This window comes from Mobula birostris, chromosome 24 (genome assembly GCF_030028105.1).
Source record: "Mobula birostris isolate sMobBir1 chromosome 24, sMobBir1.hap1, whole genome shotgun sequence".
Taxonomy (NCBI): domain Eukaryota; kingdom Metazoa; phylum Chordata; class Chondrichthyes; order Myliobatiformes; family Myliobatidae; genus Mobula; species Mobula birostris.
Window position 1 is genome coordinate 50,211,517 of NC_092393.1, and position 15,334 is coordinate 50,226,850.

Consider the following 15,334-nt stretch of genomic DNA (forward strand, 5'->3'; position numbering starts at 1 on the left):
ATACCTCCATCAGGTCATCTCTCATTCTCTGTCACTCCAAGGAGAAAAGGCCAAGTTCATTCAACCTATTCTCATAAGGCACGCTCTCCAATCCAGGCAACATCCTTGTAAGTCTCCTCTGTGCTCTCTCTATAGTATTCACATCCTTCCTGTATTGAGATGACCTGACTGAACACAGTACTTCATGGGGTCTAACTAAGGACTTAAGTAGATGTAACATTACTTCACAGCTCTTGAACTCAATCCCACTGTTGATGAAGGCTAACACACCATACGCCTTCTCCACAACACTATCAACTTGCGCAGCAGCTTTGAATGTCCTATGGACACGGACTCCAAGGTCTCTCTGATCCTCCACACTGCCAAGAGTCTTACCATTAACATTATACTCTGTCTTCAAATTTGACCTACCAAAATGAACCACTTCCCACTTATCTGGGTGAACTCCTTCTGCCACTTCTCAGCCCAGTTTTGCATCCTATTAATGTCCTGCTGCAATCTCTAACAACCCTCCAGACTATCCACAACCTCCAACTTTTGTGTCATCAGCAGACTTTCTAACCCACCCTTCTACTTCCTCATCCAGGTCATTTATAAAAATCATAAAGACGAGGGGTTCTAGAACAGATCCCTACTGAACACCAATGGTCACCGACTCTTCCCCCTCCCCCCATGCAGAATATGAACCACTTACAACAACCCTTTGCCTTCTGAGGGCAAGCCAATTCTGGATCCACAAAGCAAGGTCTCTTTGGATCCCATGCCTCCTTACTTTCTGAATGAACCTTGCATAGGGAACCTTATTAAATGTCTTACTGAAATCCATATATACTACATCCACTGCTCTACCTTCATTAATGTGTTTTGTTGCATCTTCAAAGAATTCAATCAGATGAATATCTCAGAAATGACAGCCTGAACTCTCCAAGAACATAAATTTCAGTTGCACACGCGCCAACATCAACATTGAGGAGAGTACTTTGTAGACCAAAACAATGAACCACGATGCTAACCAAGACCAATGTAGTCTAAAAAATCCAATGTGGGGACTGCCGCAAATATTATATCGGCCTAACAGGGAGAAAACTATCCACAAGGATCATGAACGTCAACTAGTTGTAAAGTGACATGACCAACTCTCGGCAGTCTCTAACCATGAAGATTGAGAGGGACACAAATTCAACTGAGCAGCAGGGAAAGTCATAGTGCACACAAACATGCAGCTTGCAAGAGAATTCCTAGAAGCGTGGAAAATTGAAAAATTCTGTAAACAAACACATAGTTCTTGATCCTATTTATGACCTGATGCAGGCAAAATTCTTAACCACAATGTACAAAGTTCGCCACACAGCCAACCAGTGACAAGGTTTCCTCCCCGCATCGCAATTGAGTTTCCAAATTGATATCCAGTCAGCTGACTGAAAAATACATAAAGGCCAAGAATTCAGAGGAGACGCCACAATCAACTGCTGACTGATGATGTCAGCTTATATGGTGATGAAATGTTTGTAAGTAAATTGCCAAGATCAGAGAACAACTGATCCCAACCATCAACTACCTGAGCTACACACCTTCCGAATCCAGAGCTACTGATCACCACGGGAAATGCTTCTCTTAAAGCCATTCTCTGTTGCTAGCCCACTATCTTTAATAGCCAGGAAGAGCAGAATAGATTTGAGACAAGTATTTTAAATTTATATAGGGCCATGAAAGCAGAGCTAACCTGAAAATTGGCTTAAGAAATCAGTCAGTAAAGGTGCAGTGGCTGACCTTTAAAATACACAGAATGATATGCGTATTCCGCAAGACAAGAAAATTCCCAGAGGAGGACCCACTATCCATGGTTAACTAAAAAACAGTTAAATACAATGACAATCTTAAAGCAAAGGTATATTATTGTACAATAAAAGCAAGACAGAAGATTTTATAGAAAATGAAAAAGACTGTAAAGATTAATTAGGAAGGAAAAATTGTAATGTCATAAAGCTAGTCAGAAATATAAGAAACAGATGGGAAAATTTCTAAATATATTTAAATAACAATTAACAAAAGAAATATTCATGCTATGAAAATTGAGCTTGGGAACTTAAAGCAAAGGAAGCAGGTGGCACATGAATTAAACAAATATTTTGAATGATTTTCTTGCTATGGACAATACAGGTAATATCCACAAAAACGCTGTAAATCAGGGATTGTAAGAGAAGGGTGAACTTGAAAATTACAAGTACTGGGGTAATGACACTGAGCAAATGGTTTGAACTGTGTTGTGATTAGTCCCTTCATTTTAGGGTCTTAATTTTAATTTTCCAAAGTTCCTTAGATTGGAAAAAGTGACAGTTATTCAGAAAAAGAAGGAAGACAGAAGTCCCAGCTAGTAAATTATACCCCAGTTAGATTTATATTTGTTGTAAGGAAAATAGTAGAAGCAATTAACAATGAGGGCACTGAAAAAACCTCAAGGTAAATAGGCAAAGTCATCATGGTTTTGTGAAAGAGAAACCACATATGACCAATTTATTTGATCTATTTGAAGTTATCACTTCATTGAAGTAACTTGTGTTGTGTATATAGGGGAAATAGTGTTTTCTACACGTAGATTTCCAGATGATGGTCCATAGCCATGTCAAATGTTATCTTGGAAAATATGATTTTATGGAGGTGTTGTATTGCTGCAGATAGAAGATATTATTCTTGTTGGTAAGATGTAAGGAATGTTGTATCATTCAAACCCCACTTCTAGGCTGAGTTGTCAGTTTGTCCCAACCTTCCTGATTCGTTTTACTTTACCAGGGAATCAGGTTTAGTTACAGATTACTCCTTCCAATGTCAGTTCTTATCCTATCACATCCACCTCCAACTCTTCAATAACGTATCCAAATTGAAGCTTACTGGTTGCTCTTTTAACTTTAATACAATCCTGCTATAGCCCTTAGCTCCATGCTATTCCATTTTCTGAAAATTCTCAGTACATGCAAGAAGTCTTGGTGCATATTGGCACCAATGACATAGGTAGGAAAAGGGAAGAGGTACTGAAGAGGAAATGTAGGAAGCACCACCTTACCAATTAATTAATAAATCTATTTATTTATTTATTTATTTATTTATTTCTCTTATTTTCCTCTCTTTTTTTCTCTCTCTGTCCCTCTCACAATAACTCCTTGCCTGCTCTCCATCTTCCTCTGGTGCTCCCCTCCCCCTTTCTTTCTCCCTAGGCCTCCCATCCCATGATCCTCTCCCTTCTCCAGCCTTGTATCCCTTTTGCCAATCAACTTTCCAGCTCTTAGCTTTATCTCTCCCCCTCCTCTCCTATCATTTCAGATCTCCCCCTCCCACTTTCAAATCTCTTACTATCTCTTCTTTCAATTAGTCCTGACGAAGAGTCTCGGCCCAAAATGTCGACTGCGCTTCTTCCTATGGATGCTGTCTGGCCTGTTGCGTTCCACCAGCATTTTGTGTGAGTTGCTTGAATTTCCAGCATCTGCAGATTTCCTCGTGTTTGCTTTATCCTTTCATCTATTAATTTGTCTATCAAATTAGTTTTATAGGACAAATTTATTAACCTCAAACTCTGAAAAATAGGCAAGGTAAAAAGTCAGCACTACTATTTAGCAGTCCTGTCTTTCACTTCTTTAAGTATGACATTCCATATGTAGTTCAGAACCCCTAACTTTGTACCTTTATATGGTGTACTAAGGAATGAAATGTAAATGTTGACGTCTTGTCTTTCAGGTAGACGATTTAAAAAGTAAACTTGCGGTACAAGAAGTGGAGCTGCAGCAAAAGAATGAAGATGCAGACAAATTAATTAAAGTTGTTGGTCAGCAAACTGAGATTGTTACTAAAAATAAAAAAATTGCCGATGAAGAGGAGAAAAAAGTACAAATAATTAATGAGGTACTGTATTTTGCCCCAAAGGTGATAAATTATCATTATCATTTTAAGCATTATAAAATTGTAATAATGCACTTTATTTACATTTAGAATGTAAGAGAGAAACAACAGTCTTGTGAAGAAGACTTAGCAAAAGCAGAACCAGCTTTAGTTGCTGCCCAGGAAGCACTGAATACATTAAATAAGGTATAACCAATAATGAAACAAAGTACATTGGCCAATGCGCAAAGAGTAGATCAAGTGTAATATTTAATTTCTTATGGGCTTCATTCTAGGTTTTACCCAGACCTAGGCCATGTTTGTTGAAACTGCACATTCTGTGAACGAATGGCTGTCCCCTGGGTGTTTCCCTTTCCTCCCACGTATCTAAGATGTGCTGGTGATAGGTTAATTGACAACTGTAAATCTCCTTTAATGTGAGTGAGTGACAAGAGAATTGTGAGGATTTGATAGTGAGGTGAGAGGCAGGAATGGGATTAGTTCTGGATTAATATAAATGATGCCTGATGATCGGTGTTGTGAACTAATTTTGTGACCTTTGGTAAAAACTGACAGGTGTGATTAAGAAATTATTCAAAGTATTTCAGAAGTTGGATAAACACACAGACAGTCTTGATGAAAGGTCTTGGCCTGAAACATCGACTGTTTATTCCTTTCCTTAGACGCTGCCTGGTCTGCTGAGTTCCTCCAGTATTTTGTGTGTGTTGCTTTGGATTTCCAGCATCTACAGATCTTCTCGTGTCAATACTTAATTTTATTCATATACTGCTGACAAGGGCAATATTTATTAGCCCCTGAGAAGATTGCTAAGTAACTCGATGGGTACTCTACCAAGTAAAGTATATTCATTACTGAAGTAATTATTTTTCTCTAATGGAGTACAATAAAAATTTTGCAGCCCATTATTTAGTTTTCATAATATTGCTGCATTCAGTGTTGCTATTGTTCTATTCTGTCAGCTCATTCTTTTTCTCTGTCAGTTGAAAATCCTATGCTGAAATTCCAATGGCTGGATAAATATTAAGGGAGAAAAATTTGTCCCTTGTAGCTTGCATTGAACGTGGATTCACAGTAGTGACTGTGTACTTCACAGATGCTTACAAATTTGGTTCCACATACTTACAAAACTGAATCGCTGCTTTATCATCTAGGAGATAACCCATGAGGCAAATAATAATGGTCTATTCTTAAAAGCTTGTTGAGAATGTGTTGGGAAGTGACCTTCATGTCCTTGCTCCTGAGGTATTGTTGAGTGATGAGGTCTTGTATTTAGATTCAGTGACTGAAGAAGAAGTAATATGATTTCTAAGTCTCAGGGAAATGGAGACAAAAAGTGGAAAATGTTGGTTAGCAGGTCAGGCAGCATATGTGGAAAGAGAAACAGGGTTAAAGGTTCAAAGTGCAAAGCCTCCATCAGATCTAGAAAAATAGAAAAAAAAGTTAGATTTAAGTTGCTGCCATGGCATTTGACCGTTCTAACCTTTGATACGTTGTTTATATGATTACACCAGTTAAGTTTCAGTTTATTGGTGACCCTAAGATATTGCCCAAGATATTGATGGTGAGAGATTTTTGAGCAGTAATTCTTTTTAAATGTTAAGTAGAGTTGATTAGATTCCTTTAGTGGTGGTGATCATTATCTGCCAATTGTAATGACTGTTACGTGTCACTTATCAGGCAATTTCAAAAAGTTGGTCAGGTCTTATCTCAATGAAGATGTTTAGCTATGTTACATATTTTGTTTAAAATTATTAATTTAATATGTGTTTTGTTTGCTAGAGCAACCTGACAGAGTTGAAATCTTTTGGCTCCCCGCCTGATGCTGTAGTTCTTGTGACTAGCGCTGTGATGATCCTTTTAGCACCAAGTGGTAAGGTCCCAAGAGACAGGAGCTGGAAAGCTGCGAAAGTTATGATGGGTAAAGTGGATGGTTTTTTAGATTCACTGATAAACTATGACAAGGAACGAATCCCTGAGTCTTCCCTGAAAGCTTTCCGGTATGTCATTCAATTGTTAAATTGCTTATTGTCTGAAAAGTAGTGAAAATATTTACCTGTTAAACGTTTGTTGTTCTTTAAAGCAAAATTTCAAAATGTAGAATTGTGCCTATTTAGGAATCATTATGAAAGATTTAATGCACTATCAATCTAATGATTTGTTTAAACAATAAAGATGTTTAAAAAATTGACCATGTACCTATAAACATAAGTAAAATTGTGCTGCATTGTGCACACTAATATTTCAGTCAATGATACTGGTGTTGATTTAATACCCACATCTCACAGAAGGGGTTATTTGAACTGCGAATGTCTCCCCCATTCTCACGTGTTATGTGAAGATAATTTCAATATTCACATCCATTGACAACACCATATTCAGTTTTTAATTCCCGTCTTATTCCATTTCACCTCCCTGTGCATATGTGTTATTAATGTTTTTAATATCCACCTTCTGTGGATTGTACATAGAAAAGGTGGTTTTAACAGCAGGAATAAACTCCGAAATATTTGAAGCAATCATTTATTGCTTACAAGATTGTTGGGGATTGAGTTTGTACCTCAGCACATCTTGTTTGTAGACTGTTTTTGAGTGCTGAGCATAAGCTGTGTGTGGGAGTGGAGGGATGCTGAATGCATAAGTCTGTAGTTGCAAGTGGCGTGTGACATTGACCACTGAACTTAAATTTGGCTATTTTTCTTCAGATTAGTGGATGCCATAGCAATGGTCCTTGTGGGATTCTGCCAAAATTTAGCCTTTCCTACTCTTTCCCTACCATTTACACTTTTTTCAGATACCTTTGCCCTTTCCAACTCTGCCAAAGAGGATTAGCTTGCCTCCTATTAGGACTTGCATCAGGATGGATGAGGCCTCAGTCGGCCAGGGTCAGCCATGGATGTTGTGTCCTGGCTGTCTCTATACACAAGCCTGGACAGTGCAGGATGGAGAGCAAGCTCACCATCTCATGCATCTGTTGAACCCAAAGGGACGGCAGAGACCGATACAGTTTGGCATCAGCAGCATCGCAGGTGTTGCCAGTCAGTGTTGAACTCAATGTAGGACTGCCTTAGGCACTCCTGCTCTGGAGTTTTCCCTTGGGGTTTATTCAATAAGCCTTCCCCAAGAGTGGGTATAGTCACAAGACAGTTTTCCTTCTCCTAGATGAGCTGCCAACCATGGCTGACAAACCCCATCTGCCTGAAGTGACTGGATTTAAGGTGTTCAGTAGCCTGCCTTTGCCCCTTCTTCTGGCAGAAGAAGCAGTTCTGCCAGGCTTCGTAGCTAAGCCAGATGTGAAGACCAGGAGCTGGACTTGGTTGTCAGAGGCCATTTGAGTCGCACTCCTTTGGGAGTATTTAATACGTAGTGGGAGCTTGTCCCCACTACCACTCCTGGCTATAACAACTTTAAGGACTTGCATCAAGACTTCATCAAGATACATGTGTGACACTAGACTCCCAAGGGCACCCTGCTTTGAGCTGTCTCACAGTAATTATTTTCTAGGAGTACAATCAATATGCTTTGCTTAAATTAGCAGAGAAGCATCCAAAATGGCAATAAAAACTTCAATACGCTCTGATGAGAGCACATGAAAGCTGTGCAAACAGCAGGGCAAGTGTACAACAATCATAGAAACATAGAACATGGGAGCAGAAGCAGGCCCTACAGCCATTTGGGTCTAATCACCATTCTGATCATCCACTTCAGTAACCTGTTCCTGCTTTCTTCCCATATCCCCTGAATCTTTTAGCGTGAAGAAATATCTGCTTCTTTCCTGAATATATTTAGCAACTTGAACTCTACTTCCATTTGCCTTCTTAACTGCACATTGCACCTGAACATAGCTTTCAGAATTAGGTGTGCAAGGATGTTGAAGACTTGTGGCTCCTCCACTTTCCCAATATATTATCATTCAGATAATTTTTTGTCTTTCCCACTCACTCAACTTGTCTTAAGTTATATTAGAGCCTCTTCATATCATTCTCACAGATACAATTTTCTGTCCACTTGCTTTCCACTTCCAGCTTCATGTCATCTGTAAATTTGGAAATGCTATGAACTGCAGCCCCCCACCCCCCGGCTTTTCTGGGCATCCCTAGAAACGCTTGTTAACCCCTCGCTAACGAGCCATTGGACTCGGCACAGAGGAAACCCACCTGTCCCAGCTTTGTACGTCTAAGGTGTATACAACTTTGGTCCACCAAATCCGTGAGATTGGGATGTCTCGCCCACCCAAATCCCAGTTTGTGTGAATGCTGTGTTATTTACTGCCCTGCAATAGCCCGATGGCATGAAATAACAGATCGCACACTGCATGCGATTATAAATAAGTATATTTGTGAATATTAACTTAACCAAAGAGTTAGTAAAGAAAAGAAAGAAAAAGAACGAAAGAATCCATTATAATTAAACAGTCAAATGTACACAGGTTGGAGCTCAAATCTTCCAAAAGGCATATTCACCGATCCTCAGTAGACCTCTGTACCTTGGATCCATCGAATTGCATTTCCCTACCGGATCGAATTCTGCAACTGGTTCTCTCCAGTGTCTTCTCTCCATCTCCTGTTGAACAAAGACCCACCACCAGTGTCAGTCATAAAGCCCCTTCCCCAGCCCTCTATAGAACCTTCTCCCCATTCCACTCTCCTGATTGGATTGTCCACATTCCTAAGCTCCCTTATCTCTAACAGTAACCCAAACACTACTTCTACAGAAAGACCAATACATGAAATGCCCTACAACATTAGCAGTAAAACCTTTACCAGGGCACTACAGTTACATTTTGTTCCCTCATTCAAGTTATTGATTTATATTGTGAATAGCTTGGTCCCAAGCTCTGATCTCTAAGGCCTCCCTTAGTACACAGGACACAAAATGTACAGCGCCGGATAAACCTTCAAACTACAATATCTGCACTGAAGATAATGCCAATCACAAGTAATCTTATATGCTTGCACAAGATTGATATTCCCCCATTCCCTGCATGTTCATATGCCTGCTTAAATGCTTCTTTAAACATCACTATTGTATCTGCTTCTTCTACCTCCCCTGACAGTGTGGTCCAGAAACCCACGATTCTCTGACTTTAAAAGAAACACTTGCCTTGTAAATCCCCTTTAACCTTTCTCCAGCTCACCTTAAATCTATATCCTCTAATACTTTACCTTTCCACCCTGAGAAAAGGTCACTGACTGTCCGCTCTATCTGTGACACTTGTAATTTTATATTCTGCTATCAAGTCACCCCTCAGGCATGTCTGAAACCCAGGGGTCATGCCTTCAAAATAAAAAGATAGTTTTAGTGAATCTTTGGGATATTTTATCCATGAAAGAAATGGAGTCTTAAAAAATATTGACAACAGCGACAGAGAACAATAGATATTTGCATGTTAAGGAAAATGTCATTCAGATAAAAGATCATTGAAGGGCATAACAAGCACAAGGTGAATGGCACACTTCAGTTCTTTTATGTTCTCCATAAGTATTAGCTGTTGGACACAAATGTGTTTTATCAAAACCTTTTTCAGATTGAATAAGATCTTGTCTATTACTGATAGCTAATATAGTTTATATTATATAGAAAACATTATTTAAGTTATAATAGAAAAGGTATTTTATATTCACCATTAAAATATAGCAAAGTACTAATTTCTTAAGATTAAAAAAAATCCTTTTACTTTTCTATTTATGAATTTTCTTTTAACAGGCCAATTCTTGACAATCCAATGTTTGATGCTGAATTTGTTCGGACTAAATCCATAGCTGCTGCTGGTTTATGTTCCTGGTGTATAAACATTGTAAAATTTTATGAGGTGTTCTGTGAGGTGGAACCTAAGAGGATTGCTCTGGCAGAAGCTAATGCTGAATTGGCAGCAGCACAGGAGAAACTTGCTGGTATTACACGTATGATTAATGTAGGTATAAACATCACAAACAAACAAAGAGAAATTAGATTCATTTTAAGAGTTCATTAAGATTTTTTCCCAAAATAGTGGAATGCCTTCAAAATGTTAAGCAGCTGTCAGATTTAATTTTTGCTTTAAGTTTATCACATTCTATTAGAATATAATTGATTTCTGAGATTGATTAAATTTTAAATCCAGTTTTGCATTCTTCACAAACTCAAACTGCATCAGACATCAATATGATAAAAAATAAGAAATATGAATAGTAGGTAATTCATCCTCTTATACCTGCTCTGCCATTCAATAAGATTGCCATTTAGTTTTGATCTCAGCATCACTTCCATGAACCTATATTCCTAGATGTTCTTAATATCAATTAATTTAGCTCTTAAGTACATCTAGCAACTAAAGCTCCACGTTCTTTTTGGGTCAGAATCAGAAATATTCTTTTCATCATACCCCTTATTTTGAGATTGTGAGCTTTGGTTCAAAGCATTCACTGAGGGGAAGCATCAAAACCATATTTATTTAGCCAATCCCCTTAAGAATTTAATCTCTTATATTTAAAAATTTGTAACCTCATATTTATAAAGCCAAAAGCATATAGATCTTGTCCATTTAATCTCTCCTTACATGACAGATCTTCAGTGAAATCAGCCTGGTGAACCTTCACTACACACTTTAAACAAAAGTATATCCATCCTTACTTCTGTTGGCCAGACCTGTACAAAAGTGCAATCTCATCAGGGTTGTATGCAATCGGAGCACGATATCTTCTCTACTCCTGCTGCCAACTACTCACGCAAGGCCACCATGCCTTCTGTCCTTACTGATTGATCTTGATGTTAATCTTCACTGATTCATGTACAATGGTACTGTGGTCCTTGGAACACTAACCTCTTTCAAACTTTCAAAATTTAGCATATATTCCTGTTCTCTATTTTCTGCCATATAGGAAGATTAAATCACAGTTTTGTGCAGACAGTGAAGTGGCCTGCACCAACTTCACATTGGCAATCGTCCCAACTATTTAATTCATAAGGATTGCTTTTAATTATCTGATGTGCACAGTAAGACCCTTGCATATACAAATTAGAGGCAAAATTATTATTAAAGTGTCCATTGGTCAAACTGAAGCTCTTAGAGAATGTGGAACTACGAACCATTTTCTTATAATTAGGGCTAGGTTTTTCTGTTTGTAATGAAAGGTAGCAATTTAGAATTTTGTTCCAAAAACTGCAAATGATGCTAAGCTAGTTTTAAATCTGATAGAGATTTAATTATTCTTAAAAAAGGGTACATGTTCTATGAGGAAGAGGTACAGTCGACGTTTTGGGCCTAGACCCTTTGTCAGGACTAACTGAAAGAAGAGCTAGTAAGAGATTTGAGAGGGGGAGAGGGACGGAGAGATCCAAAACGATAGGAGAAGACAGGAGGGGGAGGGATGGAGCCAAGAGCTGGACAGTTGATTGATAAAAGGGATATGAGAGGAACATGGGACAGGAGGCCTAGGGAGAAAGAGAATATACTGCATCCGGTGCTCCCAATGTGGCCTTCTATATATTGGTGAGACCCGACGCAGACTGGGAGATCTTTTCGCTGAACACCTACGCTCTGTCCGCCCGAGAAAGCAGGATCTACCAGTGGCCACACGTTTTAATTCCATGTCCCATTCCCATTCTGATATGTCTATTCACAGCCTCCTCTACTGTAAAGATGAAGCCACACTCAGGTTGGAGGGACAACACCTTATATTCCGTCTGGGTAGCCTCCAACCTGATGGCATGAACATTGACTTCTCAAACTTCCGCTAATGCCCCACCTCCCCCTCATACCCCATCCGTGATTTATTTATTAATATACACACTTTCTTTTTCTTGCTCCTTTTTCTCCCTCTGTCCCTCTCACTGTACCCCTTGCCCATCCACTGGGTTTCCCCCCACCTCCCCCTTTTCCTTTTCCCTGGGCCTCCTGTCCCATGATCCTTTCATATCCCTTTTGCCGATCACCTGTCCAGCTCTTGGCTCTATCCCTCCCCCTTCTGTCTTCTCCTATCATTTTGGATCTCCTTCCCCTCCCACTTTCAAATATCTTACTAGCTCTTCTTTCAGTTAGTCCTGACGAAGGGTCTCGGCCCGAAATGTCAACTGTACCCCTTCCTAGAGATGCTGCCTGGCCTACTGTGTTCACCAGCAACTTTGATGTGTGTTGCTTGAATTTCCAGCATCTGCAGATTTCCTCGTGTTTGCGTACATGTTCTGTGTTAAGTTACTAGATCAACTAAGGACTGAATAAATGATGGAATTGGCTCAGGAGCTAAGTTGTCCTGTTTCTGTGTTTTATTTGGAATAATGTGTTATAATGGAGCCTTTCTTAATTTTCAGGAACTTGATGAAAATTTAGCAAAGTTGACAGCTGAATTTGAAAAAGCCACTGCTGAAAAACTCAAATGTCAAGAAGAAGCAGATACTACTAATAGAACGATTTCACTTGCAAACAGGTACATTGGCTTTATGTAATGCTAAATGAGCAACCTGTACTAGTTCTAGATGCTCCACTCTTTAGAATGAGATCAGTCCAGAGTGATCATGAATTTATTTATTTCTCCTCAATGTTCCATTGTTACTATGGATATCAGCTGCTGCACACTTGTATCCAGAAACAGGGAAGTCTCTTTCAACCAGGCAGCTCTAAAGACTGTGAAGCGTCAAAACAGTCCTCTCTATTTACCCCATCTAAACCATTCGAGATGTAATTTTCTATATCTCACAAACTTCTTGGCTCCATAAAAAACCACACCAGCTTTTCCAGTTTAACTGAAATCCCTCATTCCTGGAACAACTACTTACAGTGTCGGAAGCATCTTGTCTTTTCTACTCTTTTTAAATAAGCATGCAATTGAGGGACAATCAGCGACCTTTTTGGGTTGCTTTGTCAAAAAAAATAGAAGACATTTTCTGTGGGTTTCCTTTCCACACTGTTGGTCTATGATTTAGAATAGCTTGAGTAAAATATTCCTGCTCTTTCCCTCATTCCAGTTATCCTATTGGAGACAAAAGGACAAAAGATGAAAAACAGATAATATTTCAGCTAAAAGATTTTGATTTCTTACAGACTGGTTGGAGGTTTGGTGTCAGAGAAGATCCGTTGGGGTGAATCTGTTGCACAGTTCAGGGAACAGGAAAAGACATTGTGTGGTGATGTGCTCCTCGTTACAGCATTTGTTTCTTACGTTGGATATTTCACAAAAAAATATAGGAATGATCTTTTGAATAATTATTGGATGCCCTTCCTAGAAAAACTTGAGGTACAGATTTGCTTTAAGTTGCTCAGAGAACTGTGAATTGATGACATTCATTCAGAGACTTGGCTATTGCTGTTGATATTATGCATTGAGTACTCAATGTTAAATATTGTTTTTTTACTTGTGCAGATTGAATTTATTGAAAGTGTAATATGAAAGGCCAAATGATAAATTATTATTATCTTCTCTGGCACAAAGTAATGGTCAAGAGGAGGATTCTGGAGGGACAGAGGAATTTCAAAAGTTACAGAGGAAGGACAAAATGATAATGCAAAGTCACAAAAACAATAAACTGACAGGAAGAGTACGGCAACTGAACAAAATGCTATACCTTCACTTAGAGTCAGGACATTCAAAAATAGTCAATATGGAGCTGCAGGTTCTTTTTCTGAATACATGCAGCATTTATAACAAACCTGATGAATAAGAGAAAGAAATAGAAATAACTAGACAAGATCTAAAGCAAATTGATCAATGATGGGAATTAAATATTTTTGGAAACTGGAAGTGCTTAAGTTCAGTCAGAAGCCAGGGTCTTGAGCCTAAACAAAGAAAAAAACAACACTCTATTGGGTGAATTGGTTCTGATAGGTTAGTGAATGACTTTTCTAATGAAATCCCTTTGACTATTCCTACTTTGGTCTGAGATGACTGATGAGGCCGATGTAACACTTTTGAAACTTGTAGGTGGGTAGTTTGCAAGATGGTGTGCTTCTTCCATCATCTTGAAGGACTTTGATACATGAATTCTGTGTCACTATCATCCCCAATGCTCCTTTGAACAGTCATGGGCTTGGAGATTCTTAAAGGTCAATGGGCCAGCAATAGCAAACAATTTAAAAAATGAGTTCCAGAACAACAATTCAAATTTGCATCCTTTTTCAGTGAGAAAATGTGTAATTTAGGTAATTCTTCCTCAGTTTATTGTCCTCATTGTTATCTTTACTGCAGTGATTAGATTACGATTGTCTTGAAACGGAACATATTTGCACCAGGTTTTTTATATGTAAATAATACACAAAAACAAATTTTGCTTAATTTGAGTGCTTTTTGACAGAATGTCCATCTTTTGGGAAGTTAAATGTATCCAGATGTCATGTTTCTTAACACAAGATTCACTTGCTCATCATATTTCCTACAAGTGATGCCTTCATCAATGTGCTTGTCTTATTTTAATTATTTAACAACAAAAATTGTGTCAAAAAGTCTTTTTTTAATATAATTTTTATTGAGTTTTCAAAAAGAATACATGAAAAGATAATATCTACCCTCCCCGCCCCTGTATAAAGTCCTACCTAAAAAAGAAAAGAAGAAAAAAAGGAAGAACTGCCTAGGTATTGGAAGGTTTCCACATGCTCCATGGAATTCAAAATAAATTTGGTATACTTATTCGTTACTTTCCCCAAGGGACCAAGATCTTTATCGGAGCACTTAAATATGCCATCCTATCTTTTGTAAATAAGGGTGCCAAATATTCAAAAATGTTACATATTTCTCTCTTAAATTATAAGTAATTTTTTCGAGTGGAATAGAACTAGCCATTTCATTATTCCAACGATTCATACTTAAATACGAATCAGATTTCCAAGTAACTGCTATAGTCTTCTTAGCTACTGCCAATGCAATTTTTATAAATTCTTTCTGATATTTATTCAATTTAAGTTTCGGCTTTATCCCTTCAATATCACCTAATAGAAATAATACAGGGTTATGTGGAAGTTGAGTTCCAGTAATTTGTTCCAATTGTTACGTACCCCGTAACTGGGTTGCCAAACCAGCAGAAATGGATCACTCAGTTGGAGTCTGGATTACTAGATCTAAGAAAGTTTTATTAAAGAAACAAGCAACACAGTAATCGAAAGGATAATAAATGCAACAGTTCAGCAATGATAAACACACATGTGCACAGAATTAAGATAACAGGATCAATCAAGCTCTATTGTTGTCTAGGGGTAAATGACCAATTTCAAAGTGACACAAAGTCCAGTTCAATTTAGTTCAGTTCGCAGTAATCATTGCCATGGCGATGGACAATGTTGGGGGAAGGAGAGAGAGAACAAGAACGAATGATCATTCAAAACGGCTTCCACACACACAGACCTGCGATATTGCTCACAAGCAGCTTTCGGGCGAGTCCTTTGTGATGTCACCTGAGGTCACCGACTGTGACCCCTCCTCCAGATGCGGTCGATCCTCTGCAGTGAACCTGGCACCCAAGCAAGGGCGGACACACACCG

General features: G+C 38.5%; 1 protein-coding gene across 1 annotated transcript in view; it reads left to right on the top strand.

Moving 5' to 3' along the window:
• The window catches only part of LOC140187260 (dynein axonemal heavy chain 17-like), a 193,767-nt gene that overhangs the window by 169,829 nt on the left and 8,604 nt on the right, over positions 1–15,334 (top strand). Inside the window, exons 46-51 of the mRNA XM_072242393.1 lie at positions 3,730–3,894; positions 3,982–4,077; positions 5,671–5,888; positions 9,595–9,802; positions 12,178–12,293; positions 12,908–13,100. Of these exons, the coding sequence (XP_072098494.1) occupies positions 3,730–3,894; positions 3,982–4,077; positions 5,671–5,888; positions 9,595–9,802; positions 12,178–12,293; positions 12,908–13,100 (996 nt within the window). The remainder of the gene's footprint in view (positions 1–3,729; positions 3,895–3,981; positions 4,078–5,670; positions 5,889–9,594; positions 9,803–12,177; positions 12,294–12,907; positions 13,101–15,334) is intronic.